The 14,985-nt window shown below is 58.4% G+C and overlaps 2 protein-coding genes across 5 annotated transcripts; one reads left to right on the top strand and one right to left on the bottom strand.

Annotated features, from left to right (window-relative positions):
• The first annotated feature begins 217 nt into the window (after nucleotides 1-217).
• On the top strand, nucleotides 218-11,605 carry LOC103758410 (tyrosine-protein phosphatase non-receptor type substrate 1). Of its 4 annotated transcripts, none has more exons than XM_018073927.2 (8): nucleotides 218-351; nucleotides 6,862-7,215; nucleotides 7,418-7,729; nucleotides 7,880-8,230; nucleotides 8,485-8,583; nucleotides 8,921-8,945; nucleotides 9,338-9,377; nucleotides 10,112-11,605. In XM_018073927.2, exons 1-8 carry the CDS (start codon nucleotides 279-281, stop codon nucleotides 10,364-10,366), a joined length of 1,509 nt encoding a protein of 502 aa, XP_017929416.1. In that variant the 5' UTR covers nucleotides 218-278; the 3' UTR covers nucleotides 10,367-11,605. The 4 variants fall into 4 exon arrangements, with proteins under 4 accessions (XP_017929416.1, XP_017929415.1, XP_017929414.1 ...); XM_018073926.2 differs by having other exon boundaries at nucleotides 222-351; nucleotides 8,924-8,945; XM_018073925.2 differs by lacking the exon at nucleotides 218-351 and adding an exon at nucleotides 838-1,090 and having other exon boundaries at nucleotides 8,924-8,945.
• Nucleotides 11,606-12,550: 945 nt separating this feature from the next.
• PDYN (prodynorphin) lies at nucleotides 12,551-14,155 on the bottom strand. Its single transcript, XM_018073886.2, has 2 exons — nucleotides 14,012-14,155; nucleotides 12,551-13,753 (listed from the first exon to the last, which is right to left on the bottom strand). Exons 1-2 carry the CDS (start codon nucleotides 14,138-14,140, stop codon nucleotides 13,181-13,183), a joined length of 702 nt encoding a protein of 233 aa, XP_017929375.1. The 5' UTR covers nucleotides 14,141-14,155; the 3' UTR covers nucleotides 12,551-13,180.
• Between the last annotated feature and the right edge of the window lie 830 nt (nucleotides 14,156-14,985).

Raw genomic sequence — 14,985 nt, 5'->3', positions numbered from 1 at the left:
CCACGGAGCGGGCGGGGCCGCGGAGTGCGGGTGCGTGTCGACGTGCGGGGCGTGTGCGGCCTGCCCGCCCCCCACCGCGGAGCGCGCGGGGTGGGAATGGAGGGAGGAGCCCAGGCCTCCTTCCTCATTTGGGCTGAGAACATGCATTATGCTTTCGCCAGCTGCAGTTTCTCATTTTTTTTTATTAATTATTTTTTTTTTCCCCTTCATATCAAATCCAGCCGCCGAGCCGGGCGCGGGGCCGCGCTGTGAAGCCGCGGGCTCCGCTCCCCGCACCGATGGAGCTGCATCCCCGGGATCCCGGCCGCACCGCCTGGGCACTGCCCTGCCTGCTGCTGCTCGCCCTGCCCGGTAAGCCATGGCTCCTGCCTGCCTCCCTGATCCTCTCCTTGCCCTATTCCCCCTTTTCCCTCCCACCCTGCTCCGCTGCTCTGTCCTGTACTCCCCTTTCCCATCCTGCTTCTTTCCTCTGCTTTGCCCTGTTTTCCCTTTTTTTTCCACCCTGCTCCTCTCTCCTCTGCCCTGTTTTCCCCCTTTCCCTCCCATCCAGCTTCTCTCCCTGCTTTGCCCTGTTTTCTCCCTTTCCCTCCCACCCTGCTGCCTTGCTCTGTCCTGTTCCCTGTTCCTGCCTTTCCCACGCTGCTCCTCTCCTCTGCTTTGCCCTGTTTTCCCCCTTTTTCCACCCTGCTCCTCTCTCTTCTGCCCTTTCCCCCCCCTTCTCTCCCTGCCCTGTCCTCCCTTTTCCCCCATCCTCTCCTCTCCCCGCTCCCGCACACCTCCGGTACGCGACATGACGCCGTCTCTCCGCGCACGGCTGGTTTGACCTTTCCCGGGATGACCTAGAGCGCGGCGATGGCCGAGGGGCTCCCGCGGGGCCCTCGCTCGGCGGCTCCTCTCAAACCAAACTTCAAGGCAGGCAGGCAGACATTCCCCTTCCCAGCGAGACAGGGAATTCTGCAGGGGCATGAAGAGGCATGTTGTTCCCACCCATTTGAGAGCACCCCCTGCCAGCTATGGGAGAGGCAAATCTCAGCAAGCAGCCCAAATTCCCTCTTGGAGATGGTGGTGGAGCAGGCATGGGGAGGCTCTGGTGAGTGCTGCCTGTCTCCTCTGCCAGGAACTTGTTTTTCTTGCTACCCCCCTGTGGGCTCTTTCTCTACCCAACTGTTGTGTGCCCATCCACGGGCACCACCCAGCGCTGGGCTACCTTGGCCTCAGGGTTCCCCAGCCCTCCCCAGGGCTCATGTCTCCTCCAGTCCCTCATAAATGCTGGGGACAGAGCCAGTCAGAGTGTGCCGCTCCCCATCTGTTTCCCTTCCCCTCTCGGCAGCGGGAAGTCTCTGGTCCCACCAGGAACGAAGCCCTGTGGTGGCTGCTGCTTTCAAGGATGTCTCCTTTCTAGGATGTTTCATTTCGGGTGTTAATTGCGAAGGAATCACTCTCCTTCCTGCCAGTGGAGGGACAAGGTTCTTGGGGCAAACCTTGGGCAATACTGGTACAATTCCAGGAGCATGTTGCTGCTGAGCTTTTTGCCTGGTCTGTCCAACTCCCACCCTTCCCAGCCGGATCCCACTACAAACAGCACAGCCCAGGCTCCATGGGGGAAAACCACCTTCTCCCAAGCCCACTGGAAATATTTACCATCAAAGCTTTACTTGAGTGAAGAGTTGGATGCAAACTTGGGCAGAAAGCAAATGCTTTCAGCACAACACGCCTTGCTTTGAGTCGCCTGATCACAACTGAGAAGTGCTGGCCCCAAACTGAAAACTCCGGCTGCTGAGAGCCAAGAAGACTTTGGCGGTGAGTGCGACTTCCCAGTGAGAGAAAGAATGGCTCCAGCAAAGCTCCTGAGCTTAATGAAATGTGGCCTTGGAGTAAGAACCCCGTTTTTTCAAGCCAGCCATGGGAAAAGAGCCACCCTGGGGCAGAAAGCCCTGGGTTGTGGGGTGGTTCACGTCCCTTATTTCAAGTGCAAGCGTGCAGGATGGTTTTTTTTTTCCCCCATATGGTGAATCCCTCCTGGGCCACGGCTCAAACTAAGCTGAACTCCAGCAGAGCTGGCCCAGGCTCCTGCTGCCAGCTGCTCCAAAAGCTTCTGCAGAAGCAAAGAGGAAAGGAAAAGGTCCTGCAGGAGACCTTCCTGTAGGGCAAAGGCATTGAGATCCTGGGAAGCCAAACAGCAAAGTCCTGTTGTGAAACCTGCGCCCTGCAGAGCCCTTCCGTGTCTCCATAGAGGGTTTCAGCTGTGCTTCCCAGAGCCTCTTCCAAAGGGGAATTCTGCTTGATTCTGGGGCTCTGGCTCTTGGGATGAATTTCTGCTGATGCTGGAGGAAGACAGCCTGGAAATGGTGGCTGTGTGTGAGCCGAGGCTTCCTCTGATGTCACGGATGTAAAACACAGCCTTTACTACAGCCCTCCCTGAGCACCCCGGGATCCGCTCGGGGCTTGACAGCTATCCCTGGGGCTCTCCTTGGCTTCCCCAAACAGCAGATTCCAGGCCTTTTATAGGCAGCACCTGTTAGTTTCCACCACCAGCAGCACTGCTGCAGGTGAAATTCCAGCAGGATTATTTTGGGGTTCTCTTGCCCATCGGCCTGTTCCTTCACTGAGTGACCGTGGGGCTTCGGATGCCGGTGACCAGCTGCACGTTGTTTCTGGAGCACACAGCCATCCCAGAGCTCCTTATCCGGCTCCTTCAGAGGAAAAAAAATCTATTTTTATCGGGAAGCATCTAAGCAGCCTCTCCTGAATTAAACCCCGGCCTCTTGCAATCTGTTCAGTATCGAATACTTCAAAAGGTGGAATATAGAAAAAAATGTGTCACCGACACGGAAAACTTGCACTGCAGTGAGAACTGGGATTATTTTGCTCCCAAATTAAACTGAATAACGGGAGGGAGGAAGGCTCTGCCAGATCGAGCTCCTGCCTTTGCTCTGGGCTTGGAAGTGCTCTGGGTCTGCACTGCAAGGGTGCTCCCACCTACATGGGAACTGTCAGGTGATGCTTTTCAGGGCTCTAAAACCCTTGGCTAATTCTGGAGTGTAGAATAGAGCAGATTACAGGGTCAGAGCACCTAAATGCCCCATGATCTTGGAGGCGAGAGGATCGTGCTCCCATTCCAGGTAGTTTGAAATCCAAGTCGAAGAAAATAGTGTCATTTGGTGGCAGGTGGGAGGCAGGTTTGCCCTGAAAGAGTGAAAAATTGTGGTGTCCCATGTGCTTGTGGCATAGAGACTCCCAGCATCCCACTCCTAGTGCACAAGCCTGTTGTGAGCTGCTGGGAGGGGGCTCAGATGGGCTCCTGGTCCCGCAGTTCTTGGGGTGAGAGCCCTGAAAGGGGAAGGAGGAGGGGAGGCATCTGCTGCATGCAAGGAGAAGCTGCGTTCAGGGGGAAAGAGGAAAGGAGCTTTGGTGGAAACTTTGCATTTTCTAACTTGCGTGTTCTGGGGTTTTCTACCAACTTCCCCTTTGTGTTTTCCCATCCAGGGGCTGAGGGCATTGCTGGGTGCTGCTGCAGGGGATTGAGATGGTTCTGAGCAGGTGGGGGCTCATCTTGGTCCTGATGTAGGGTGTTGGGTGCAGGCAAGAGGAGGAGAAGCCAGGTCTGACTGGGGACTCCTGCTCCTGGGCTGAGAGGTGTGAGTGGGTCCTGCGGAGGTGTTACTGTGGTGGGTCATGGCTGGAGCTCGTGTCGTAGATCAGCAAACCCTGAACGGGGTGGTCTGAGCAGAGATGGGGGGAGTCTCTGAAGTGATGGCTCGGAACAGAACACATGGACAAATACCCCAAAGCCCCATTTTAATCCTGTCCCAGAGGCTGCCTGGAGCCACCCGGTGTTTTGTGCTGTGACCAGTGAAGCCTCAGGGGCAGGCAGCCCTGCCGGCAGCGCGAAGCCCTTTGTTCCCGATTCCTCTGGGAGCAGCAGCAATCAGGAAAGCACCTCGCAGCCTGTCGCTGGACAACAGCACGCTCTGTGCCTGCTAATCCCTGGGCACAGGAGGCAGACTGGGTGCTCGCACGCCGCTGCCCGGCGAGGAGGGAACGTGGGCTGGGTGACGTGGAATGCATACAGACCATCCACGTTCCTGCAAATCTGGGCTCTGGGAAAGGTGTGCCTGCTGCCTGCAGGTATAAATCCCTGTAGTCTCAGGAAGGCAGGACCCTCATGCCAAGGCAGTGGGGAGCCCGTGCTGCCCACCAGGTGTGGCAGCCAGCCACGGGCAGGGCACCTGGCCACGCTCAGCTCAGTGTCCCAGTGCTCACGCGGATGTTCCTCTGAGACCCATCGCTGCAAACAAGAAATGAGCTTTGGGGTTGAGCGATGCCCACCCCGACCATGCTCTGGTATCAGGGGTCAGCTCTGGGGCCCCAATGTAGGCACTTCCTCAGCTCAGCCCCTCGGCACACCGCCTGCCTTGTGGGGAGATGGAGAGATGGAGAGAGGGAGGATGAAGAGGAGGCACTCAGCTTGCTCAGGTTGGGCTAAGCAGGGCGGCACAGTCAGTTGCCCCTGGTGCAGGGGACCCTAAAGGGGACATGGGGGGTCACCCCCCAGAAGTTGCTTTTACAGCAGATTGCAGAGGGGAGCAGTGAGCAACATGCTCATCACGGGGCACAGAGCCCGTGTGGTGGGGAGGGGGCCTGGCCCCCTGCTCCTGTGGGCACACACAGGGCACAGGGCCCTTGCTGTACTGCAGTGCTACCTGCTAATGGTTTTCTCAGTTTGGTGGAGTGAGCACTTGGCATTGTGACCCCCCCAGGTGCATGTAGGGGCTGGGGGATCTGTGCAGTTGTTGGCTGGGGGTGCCAGTCCCGGTGCCCATGGCAGCCCAGTCCCTGCCTGCGTCACATCCTCATGTAGGGGCTCATCAAGAGGCGGATGATGTGATGGTGCTTCTGTGCTTTCAAACTTCCTCCGTGTGTTTCTCAACCGCTTCTTGTGGAAGGTCTGGGGGCAGCAGGCGATGGGGAAGCTCAGGAGATGCAGAAGTTCAGGAGATGCCACAGCAGCAGATCCGGCAGTGTGTGCCCTGCGTCAGCACCGTGCTCAGAACAAGGAGTGCACGAGGCCTCTGCTCCAGGGCTGCTCCCCGTGATTTGGGTGTCACTTGAGAAGCCCAGGGTCACCTCACAGATGGCCAGACTGCCACTGCTTGGATGCAAGACCCAGTCTCAGACTGAACGACACATCTGGACGAGACACAAACCAGCTCCATCCTTCTGTGTTTGTTTTATGGAAAAAACATGTTCTGGTGTCAAGTGCTGCTGCCACGTTAACCCTGATGTGCCTTTGAAGGGAAACACCGAGGGCTGAAGGTTTTGGCTGGGGATGTTGTGGACTAAAAAAGCAAAAAGACTAACTGAAGGAGTCTGGAGATACTGCTTGTGGTAATTCTGACCACTGGGATCGAGTAATTCCACACATTGAGGAACAGCAGGAACATCTGTGGGTACGGCACATACCGCTGAGAGTCAGGAGGGATTAACAGCTGCCAAAAATTAGCTCTGGTCTCTGTGGGAGCCAGCTGTGGCCTGAGGAGTCAGAGCAGCTTGTCCTATGTGGGTCCTCCTGGGAGCATCCAGCCGGAGATTGTGTCCCAAAGGCAGCTTTGGCAGGAGTCACTGCCCTGGGTTTCCCTGAAAGGAGGTTGTAGCCAAGTTGGGGTCATTCTTCTCTCCTGAGTAACAAGTGACAGCTCAAGAAGAGATGGCTCCAAGTTGCACCAGTGGAGGTTTAGTTTGGATACTGGGGAAAATTTTTTCACTAAAAGGGTGGTCAAACCCTGGCACAGGCTGCCCAGGGCAGTAGTGGGGTCACTATCCCTGAAGAGATTTAAAAGACATGGAGATGAGGCACTTGGGGATATGGTTTAGTCATGGGCTTGGTAGTGCTCCATTAATGGTTGTACTCAGTGATCTTAGAGGACTTTTCCAACCTAAGGGATTCTGTGATTCCATGATTCTGGTATGAGGGATGTGGGGTGTGCTGGTCCATGTGCTCCCCACACTGCTCAGTGTTACCTTCTCAAAGGCAATAGTCTCTGTGTGACCATGACACCAGTTCTGGGTGCCACTCCAGCTCTGGGGCTGCAGTGGTGAGCCCTGCTGTCAGCAGGTGGATCTGACTGGTTTCCTCGCTTCTTTCCTCATGTGGCTTAAAAATGTTGTGACCAGTTTTGAAATCTTACCGAATTTGTTTGCAATAACTCTACTGGCATGGGAAGCACTGACAAAATTAACCCCTGGGTAACCCATGGATGTGTAGTGGGGATCATCTGGGACGTGTCTGTCTGCGGGAGGTGAGGCGCGGGCAGCTGGATTAGGGAACATTGGTGTGGAGATGCTCTGAGATGGCTCCTTGTGGTTGATGCTGAGCAGGAATGGTGCCTGCTTGGCTGGCACTGGTGATGGGGGTGGCTGTGCTCCACTGGCATCACCAGGGCTGGGATTCCATACAGAAATGGGACAGATTCAGGGCAGAAAACATGGTGTCACACCAGTGAGAGGCACTCTTTGGAGTGCCTTCTTTTGTGCCCTTGTTTCTCCTGGCTGACAAAGCCAGGTGGCCGTGGAGGCAGCCCAGAGGCGTGGGCAGCTGGGATTTGCTCCATGATTTAGCCAAACAGAGCATGGCAGGCACTCACTGAGCAAAGCTCCATTCGGCTCTGCTGCTGAGCACTGTGGGCACAGCACTGTGCCCATAACCACACCCTCTGCCCTAGGCTCCCTGGCATGGGGACAGCCCTGTGACCCATGGTCCCTGCTAACACAACGGGGTGCTCAGCATGTCCCAGGACTGGGAGAACAATGGGGCATCTGGATGTGCAGTACCAGCTGAGACTCAGTCTGGTTTTTCCCCAGGTGCAGGTGCCCAGGGGGGTCAGGACTTCAAGCTGCACCAGCCCCAGGACAAAGTGTCGGTGAAAGCGGGGGAGACGCTCACCCTGAACTGCACCATCTCTGGATACAGTGAAATTGGTCCTGTGAAGTGGCTGAAGGGCTGGGGCAGTGGGAACAGGACCATCTATGCGGACACGGGCTCTGCTCCCCGTGTGACGAGAGCCGTGAGTGGATCCGACACAGACTTCACCATCCACATCAGGGATGTTCAGCCCGAGGATGTCGGCACCTATTACTGTGTGAAGTTCACCAAGTCCCTGAGCGGTGGAGATGTGGTGTTTCGGCGTGGAACTGGCACAGAGGTGTCTGTGCTTGGTGAGTGGGGGATCCCAGAGCAGCTCCTGGGGGGAGCCAGCCCAGCCCAGTGGGCTTTGCTCAGGGTGAGCAGGGATGGGGAGGGGGCTTTTGGGGCTGGTCCTAGGAGAGGATGCCATGGGCCATCCCTATGCTCTGCTCCCTGCAAACCTGGGGCTGGGCAGGGGGACAGAGTCTGACAGCCCTGTGCTTCTCCCCACAGCCCAACCCTCCCCCCCGATCGTGTCTGGGCCCAACCAGAGAGCGGGGCCGGGGCAATCAGTGGCTTTCAACTGCACGGCTGGAGGGTTCTTTCCCAAAGACATCAGCGTGAAATGGTTCAAGGACAGGGACCCCATCTCATCTCAGCTGCCCCAGGTCACTGAATGGCGGGAGAAATCCTACAACATGTCCAGCAGTGTGACAGTGGTCCTAGGGGAGGGTGACGTCCCCTCACGGCTCATCTGTGAGGTGCAGCACTCTGCGTCAGAGACCCTGCTGCGGGGGATGTACCAGCTCAACAGAGTCCTGAGAGGTGAGGGCTGGGGCACTTGTGCTGGGGTGTCCTGCTCCTGTGGGGCTGGGGGTCCTGGAGTGGGTACAGTGGGTCATGGGGTGGGGACAGGGCACCCTGCGGGCAGCAGAGCCAGGGATGTCAGACACCAGGCGCTGCCTCTCTTCCCAGTTTCCCCCAGTGTGGATGTGAGCCCTGACCAGACGAGCCCCATTGAGCTGAACAAGACTGTGAAATTCACCTGCCACGTGAAGGGCTTTTACCCAGCGAATGTGGCTGTTTCCTGGCTGGAGAATGGGATGAAGATGAAGGTGCACAACGACTCCCGGCCATCGCTGTTGCGCCAGGGCTTGTTGGAGCTGAGGAGCCAGGTGGAGGTGCAAGCAACAGAGGAGAGGAATGGGTCTGTGTTCACCTGCCTGGTGGTACATGATGATCAGGCCCCTGTCAACCAGTCAGCCATCCTGTGGATCGCCAGCCCGGATGAGAAGGGACCAAGCAAGTGGTCCCAGATAAATAGTGGTGCGTCAAAGCTGGGTGGGGTGCCTGCCAGGGTGGCTGTATGGTGTAACCCCCTGAGAAAGCTCAAAGTCCCATCAAAATCTGGTTGAAGGACCAAATCTCTGTACCAGGGGGATGGAGGGTGTGATAGTGGCCGGCATCGAGCTGTCCTCCTTGGGACTTCATGTGTAACTGGGCCAACCCCAGCTGTGAGTCTGCAGGGACTGGTGGTACCAGGTTCTTGTGCCATGGTGACCTTTTCATTGATGTTTCAGGCAATTTGCTCATCTATGTTGTGGTGGCTGTGGTCTGCTTGGTGCTGGCCCTGCTGGTGGCTGCAATTCTGTACCTCATCCGGACAAAGCAGATCAAGGGTAAGGGAGCTGAGTGTGTGGCAGGGAGGCAGCTGCTCCCAAGCTCCTCCTTTCTCTCTCTCACATTAGTGCTTGGGCAATTCCTGGTGGCTCCTGCCCGGTGGGATGACGGATAGAGGTGACCTGGCTATTTGCAGGCAGCAGAGAAAGCTCTGCTTGGTCTGACCCCTGCCCTCTCCTGCAGGGAATGGAGTGAAACTCCAGGGAAATGTAGGCACTTGCCTCTGAGAAGAGATGTGTCCTTGCCCTTGTAGCAGTCTCTGCTCCATGCCTGGGGAAATGTGGGAGGTTATGTTGTTTCCTGGATTATTTCTTTCCTAAACTACTTTTCTTCCAGCAGGTAAAAGCTCACCAACTGCCAGGTGAGTGCAGATCTCCTCTAGTCACTGGGTATCCTGTGGGCACTCCAACCGGGACACCTCTAGCCACAGAGTCCCTCAGGATTGGGACAGAGCTGGATCCCCAAAACTTGTGAAAGGGAAGGCAGGAGCATGGGCTCTGCCCATCTCCCTGGCTGGGGTTCTGCTCCCATGGTGATTTTTGGCTTGTGGTGGGGCTGAGCAGGCATGTGGGAGCTGGTCTCTGGCCAGCAGAGAGGCAGCTGGACCAGCACATGAGCAAACACTCAGGACCCATCCTGCTGGGTGCAGCTGCAAGGTCCTCAGTTTGCATCTGACCTCCCCAGCTGCTCCATCACCAGGGAAGAGGCAACAGGGCACTCAGTCTGTCTGTCTGGTTTTTTTCCCCCTTCCAGGTTACATGAACCGGAGAAGAGCAGCGAGGCCACGATGCAGGTGGGTCCATTCACTCTGGGACTGTGGAGGGAGAGTGGCTGAGAAACACCAGAGATGGGAGTGGAGGGTGGTGGTTCCCCTGTGACACATCTCAGTGTCTCCAGTGGAGGGTGGTGGTTCCCCAGTGAAACCTCTTGGTGTCTCCACACTGTGGCTGGAGATGGAAGAGAAGCTGCCCCAGGAATGGGGTAGCCACTTCCCAGCATCTTTTCTGCCTTCGCTGTCCCTCCTCCTCCTCCTCCCAGTAAAGTCTGGGTTTGTGCTGCCTGGAGAACCAGCTGTGCGATAGCCAGCCAGGCTATTTGTGGAGTTATTTTGCATTTGGTGACGCAGCTGCGAGCTAAATCGTGATCAGCAGCAATCTGTCCATCCCACCCAGGCTCTGCCAGCTCCCTCGTGGGCATCGCTGGGCAGGCTGGCCCTGCTGGGACAGGGTGATGGAGTGGCTTCAGTGGTGGCTCTGGCATTGTGGCAGTGGCTCTGAAGCCCATCCCTACCAGGGCAGGGTGACAGGGCGGCTCATGATTTGAAGCTGTAGCATGGGGTAGGGCATGGCTGCAGGATGGTGGCTGCTGGCATTGTTCCCCCAGTACAAGCAGGGGGACTGAGGTGTCCCGAGACAAGCTGCAGCGGGATTGATTCCAGCATGGAGCTGTGGGTTGGTGAGTGGGTGATGGGTACAGGGAGGTCTTCGCTTGTCCTCCCAGAGGAGGAACTCTTGGTGTCTCGCACAGGAATCCGACCCCAACAACCTGACCTATGCAGACCTGAACTTCGACAAGGAGAGGAAGACCATCCGCCGCATGGTGGAGATGGGCCAGCAGTCGGAGTACGCCTGCATCCAGACCAGCCAGGCACCCAACGGTGACGACAACCTCACCTACGCCGACCTGGACATGGTGCACCTCAGCAAGGCGCCCAAGCGGCCGGCCCCACGCCCCGAGGAGGCCAGCTCCGAGTACGCCAGCGTCCAGATCCCCAGGAAGTGAGCAGTGGCTGCTGGGACTCCCTGTCCCGTGGGGGGTAGCTCTGCTCCTCCCTGGGAGGGTTCTCTTGGAAGCACTGGGAGTGATGTGAAGATGTGCTGCGGTACCTGTGTTTTAGGATGGAAGTGGAACCCGCGATACTGTGGGGGGTCATCTCCCATCCACAGAGACCTGATTTTTGGGGCCAGCTTGGTCTTAGGGCTGCCCACTCCATCCCCTCAGGACCCCCCCTGGGAGTCGCTCAGCCTCAGTGTGCCGGGTTTGCCCACGAGCGGGTTCAGCCAGCGGAGCAGCAGCTCCTTGGGAAGCTCCAGCTGGGCTGAGGGGAGAGGTACAGTGCCTCTACACCAGCTCTCATGGGGATGCCACTGCCTGGCCCACGGCTCCCCGGGACCAGCAGGGCCCCCCACACTGCCTTCTGGGGCTCTGCCACCACGCCTGGACACCACACTCTGGCTTTAAAGGAAGGACCGAAGTGTCCGCCTCTCTTCCCAAGTGTCCCTTCTGCGGGACCTCGGTCTCGCCCCAAGGCCAAGAGGCTGGAAGGCCATCGAGCCGAGCCCCCACCCTGCTGTCCAGGGGGGCTCCAGGTCTGGCTCCCCAGCACCAAGTATCCTTCTCATCATCATCATCTTCCTCTGCACAGCCTTGCCCTGCACCGGGACCCACCAGCACTGCCCCAGGCTTGTACAAAGCGTGCGGGGTCCCCCCAGCCTGGCTCCCCCCCCGGGAGCTCCCCGCAGGTACCATGTAACATGTTTTGACTGTTTGACATGTAACTGTTAATTTTTAGAGCTGAACCCCCCGATGTTTTTGTGTTGTACGTGGGTGTACTGCTGTGTACTTAACACTAGAATAAGATGTGCGAGATTAAGACCGAGGCCTCAGTAAAAAGACCCTCCAACCCCTACAGAGTTTATAAGACACTTACATGCCCCAACCCCCAGCTCTATTTTGGGGGCCAGGCAGGCTCCCCCCAGGCCACTCGTGGGGACAAATGTCTTCCATGTGCCCCCTCTCTGGGCCAACATGCAGGTTCTTGCCCTGTGTTGGCTCCTGCAGCAGAGGAAATGTGTGGGGCTGCCCCCCTGGCTGCTGGCAGGGGGCTGGGGGAAGTTGGGGGTGCTTTGGGAGCAATGTGACTGCTTGTACAGACTTTTTTTTGTTTGTTTCTTTTTTTTTTTCTTTTTGCTTGCAAGATATTTTTATAATAAAAGTGAAAAGTCCTGTGCTGCTCCCGCACATCAGCGTGTCCCTGTGCTCAGGGAGGCCACCTTGTCACCTGCACTGGGCGTGCACGGTGGGGTTGGGGGTCTGTGTGTCCTGCAGCAAAAAGGAAAGGGAGGGGGTTTATCCTGCACAGCCCTGCAATGTGCTGTGGGAAGAGGAAGGCAGGAGGATGAGCCTGGGATTGGGGCTCTTGTGCTGGTGCTCCCCTGGGCAGCATGAGGGAGGGCAGCAGTGGACATGGGCAAGGACTGGTCAGGGTCTGGCCCTGCTGCATCTTTAGGTGCCCCCTGTTCCCTGGGAGCTGAACTGGAGCTGGGGTGCCCAAAGTGGGGTGCAGGCAGGGCTGGGTGCTGGCTGCAACCTGTGCTGTGGGTGAGCTGAGCATGCCAGTGCTCTGCAGTGACCTCCTCCCTTTCCCACCCTGGAGCTGGCAGCCTGGCCATGTCTGGGACACAAGATGTGTCTCACGGGAGCCAGGAACTGTAGTGTGAGGTTATGAAGAAGTTCAAAAGGGAAGTTGCTGACCAGGCTGGGCTTCCTGAGTACTGTGCTGCTGCTGGTGGGGTCACATGTGAGCACTATAGGGGCAGTGTGCCCACTCCCCTTGGCATGACTGCCTTTGCTGGAGCAGCAGCCATGATTCCCAAGGGAGCCTTCCCTGAGTGCTGCTGCAGGAGGTACCCTGCCAGCACCCTGCATGCCCCTACACCATGCTGAGCATGCCTGCCTTGCCCTTGCTCAGCTGGGGTGCCCTGTCACCCCCGGGACATGGCTCCAAGAAGGCATGGGGTCCCACGTTCCCTTTGACACCCATGGCACAGGAAGGGGACCACTGTGTGCTGCCTGCAGGTCTCGCAGGTGGCACCACTGACACCCAGCCCAGCCCCAAACTTGGGGGGTCCCTTCATGCCAAGGGCTTGCTCTGCCCCATGGAGAATGCTCAGCACCCGGCATGGCTTCGGCTTCATTGGCATCTGCCTTTTATTGACTGCAGGGGGAGTTGGGTATCGGGATGTGGGGCTGGCCCTGCCTCTGGGGTTGTTCTTGGAGGGGCAGCCCAGGGGCACCGGGAGGGTGCTGGGATGGGTGGGACACGGTGAGCATCTCGAGGGGAGTCAGGGTTGGGTTCAGCACCGCTTGAGCACCCAGTGACAGGGCTGTGGTGCCACCAGCCACCTCTGCCCATGGCCATGGGAGCTACCTCCCTGATCCTTCCCGGTGCTCAGAGGCCGCTGCCCTGTACATCAGCTATGATGATTTCCAGACCCTGCTGCTACACTTTAGCAGCCACAGGAGAACGGAGGATACATGTTTCCAGCAGTTTGCCCCCAGGAGCCCTAGGGCTGGACCACGGCCACACCGCCAGCAGCCAGAGGGGTGGCACTGTCCCCTCCATGCACAGAGTTCCTAAGGGATGGGCAGGTGAACCAGAGAGGGACAACTGGGGATGGGACCCATGGTTCACTGGGGGAATGAGGCAGGGATGACACCAGCCACGCCGGGCTGGGCAGGGGACGGGGCTGGGGACGACGGAGCAGTCGGGGCTGGCAGAGTGGGGACCGTGGTGCTGTCATCCCACACCTGGCTCTATAGGTCCAAGACCTCCCCTGAGTAGGCGCTGGGGTCCTCCTCAGACCGCGTGATCACCTTGAACTGCCGCCGCAGGAAGCCCCCGTAGCGCTTCTGATTGTCCCACTTGAGCTTGGGCCGGATGCGGCGCATGAAGCCGCCGTAACGCTTGTGCAGCTGCGCCAGCTCCTGCCCCTCGGGCCCGGCACTCGTAGGCTCCTCACTCCCCTCACCTGCTGGCCCCAGCCCCGGGTAGTCCTCGGGGGCTGCCCGCTCCTCTGGCTTGTGGCCGAAGCCCACGAACTTCTTGGTGAGGCCGCCCTTGCTGTGGGCGTTCTCGCGGAGCAGGGACAGCAGCTTCCCCTTGGACATCTTCTTCATGAAGCCCCCGTAGCGCTTGGCCGGTGCCAGTGGCTGCTCCCCGGGACCCAACTCCTGCTCCAGCTCTGCCTCGTTCTCCTCCACCTCCGGTGGTGACGGGTCTGTCCCTTCAACCAGGGCCACCAGCGGGGCCAGGAGTGCCAGTGCCTTCCTGCACATCTCCCACTCAGGGCCAGGTGGCAAGGAGCCCTGGCATTCCCATAGACACATCTGCAAAATAGCAGCCACAGCGGCCCCAGGTACTCAGGGTGACCTTCCACCCCACCTTTCCACCCCACCCTGGGGATGCCCCCACCCCAAGCCCAGGGGTCCATGCCCACCATGCTGCACAGCTCAGTGAGGAGCCAAAACTTGCACATCCCCAGCACCCCGGGGTGCCTATGACCACCCCCCCAGGTGCCACCATGCACCCACAACACCCCATTGCCATGACCACCCCGCTCACATCTGCACAGGGCCAGCACTCACCAGGGGCCGGACGCTGCTCTCGGTGCCGTGGGTCTGGGCAGCGCAGAGGGAACACTGGGTGACACAGTCAGCAGATGCCACCGCAGCCAGGGACAGGCAGAGTGCCAGTGCCAGTGCCCACCGTGCCATCTCGCCCTGCAGCCACTGCCTGGGGAAGGGGAGACAGCACAGAGCCCATCATCCTCCCTGTGCTGGCTCTGGGAGACCCACCACTGCTCTGTGGGCTCCAGGCACCCACCACCTCCACCTGTGAGCTGCTCCTGGGGACACACACAGGGACCTGTGCCTGTGCCCCTCTCTGAGGGAGTTACCTCCAGGCACTGCTCCTGGGTTCCAGGCCAGGAGAGAGGGGACAGGAGTGACTGGCAAGGACACTACAGGATGCAATCCCTTACCCCTGCCTGGTTCCTGGCACAAGCCCTGAGCCACAGCCAGGCCCTCAGGGCCACCAAGGTCACTGGGGGGCAGAGCCACCATTGCATCCATCCGACTCCATCCCCTCTCTCCTCTCTATCCCTCTTATCATAACATTAGAAAGAAAAGTGCCTTTTTTCTCTAGTGCTGTGTTTCTCTGTGATACTGCGATTGCCACATCTGTGTGGTGTGGAGGGATGAATCACCAGCTCTTCCCGTTGGCCTTGGGGAATAGAACCACAGCAAATGGAGCCGTGATGGGAAGGAGATGGGGTGATGCCATCACCCAGTATGGACTCACCCCAGGCTGCTGTACCCCACACCAGTGCAGCCTCATCTCTCCTCCCTCCCACCCACCAACTCTGCTGGGCTGGTGCATCAGGAGGGAGGGGGGAAAAATCCGGATTTTGGCTTCAAGCCTACCTTCAAGCCCTGATTGCTGTCCTGCAGCCGCCTGGGAGCTGTGACAGAGCCTCTGGCATCCGTGGATGAGGCCAGGGAGGGCTGAGAGAGGGGCTCAGCTGAGAGAGGGGCTCTCCAGGTGGCAGTGCTCAGCCAGA

The sequence above is a fragment of the Manacus vitellinus genome, unplaced genomic scaffold (assembly GCF_001715985.3).
Source record: "Manacus vitellinus isolate BGI_N305 unplaced genomic scaffold, ASM171598v3 scaffold_26_pilon, whole genome shotgun sequence".
NCBI classification, from domain to species: Eukaryota; Metazoa; Chordata; class Aves; order Passeriformes; family Pipridae; genus Manacus; species Manacus vitellinus.
The sequence above is the reverse complement of the archived record's forward strand: the minus strand, read 5'-3'. Positions and strand labels throughout refer to the sequence as shown.

Bases quoted from the DNA above. Each gene is read 5' to 3' on its own strand.
- PDYN (XM_018073886.2), bottom strand. From the start codon at position 14,140: ATGGCACGGTGGGCACTGGCACTGGCACTCTGCCTGTCCCTGGCTGCG. The intron at 13,754-14,011 runs GTGAGTGCTGGC...GCTATTTTGCAG, and splicing joins AGAGCAGCGTCCGGCCCCTG to ATGTGTCTATGGGAATGCCA.
- LOC103758410 (XM_018073924.2), top strand. From the start codon at position 853: ATGGCCGAGGGGCTCCCGCGGGGCCCTCGCTCGGCGGCTCCTCTCAAA. The intron at 7,730-7,879 runs GTGAGGGCTGGG...CTCTCTTCCCAG, and splicing joins GCTCAACAGAGTCCTGAGAG to TTTCCCCCAGTGTGGATGTG. The intron at 8,584-8,920 runs GTAAGGGAGCTG...CTTTTCTTCCAG, and splicing joins CCGGACAAAGCAGATCAAGG to CAGGTAAAAGCTCACCAACT.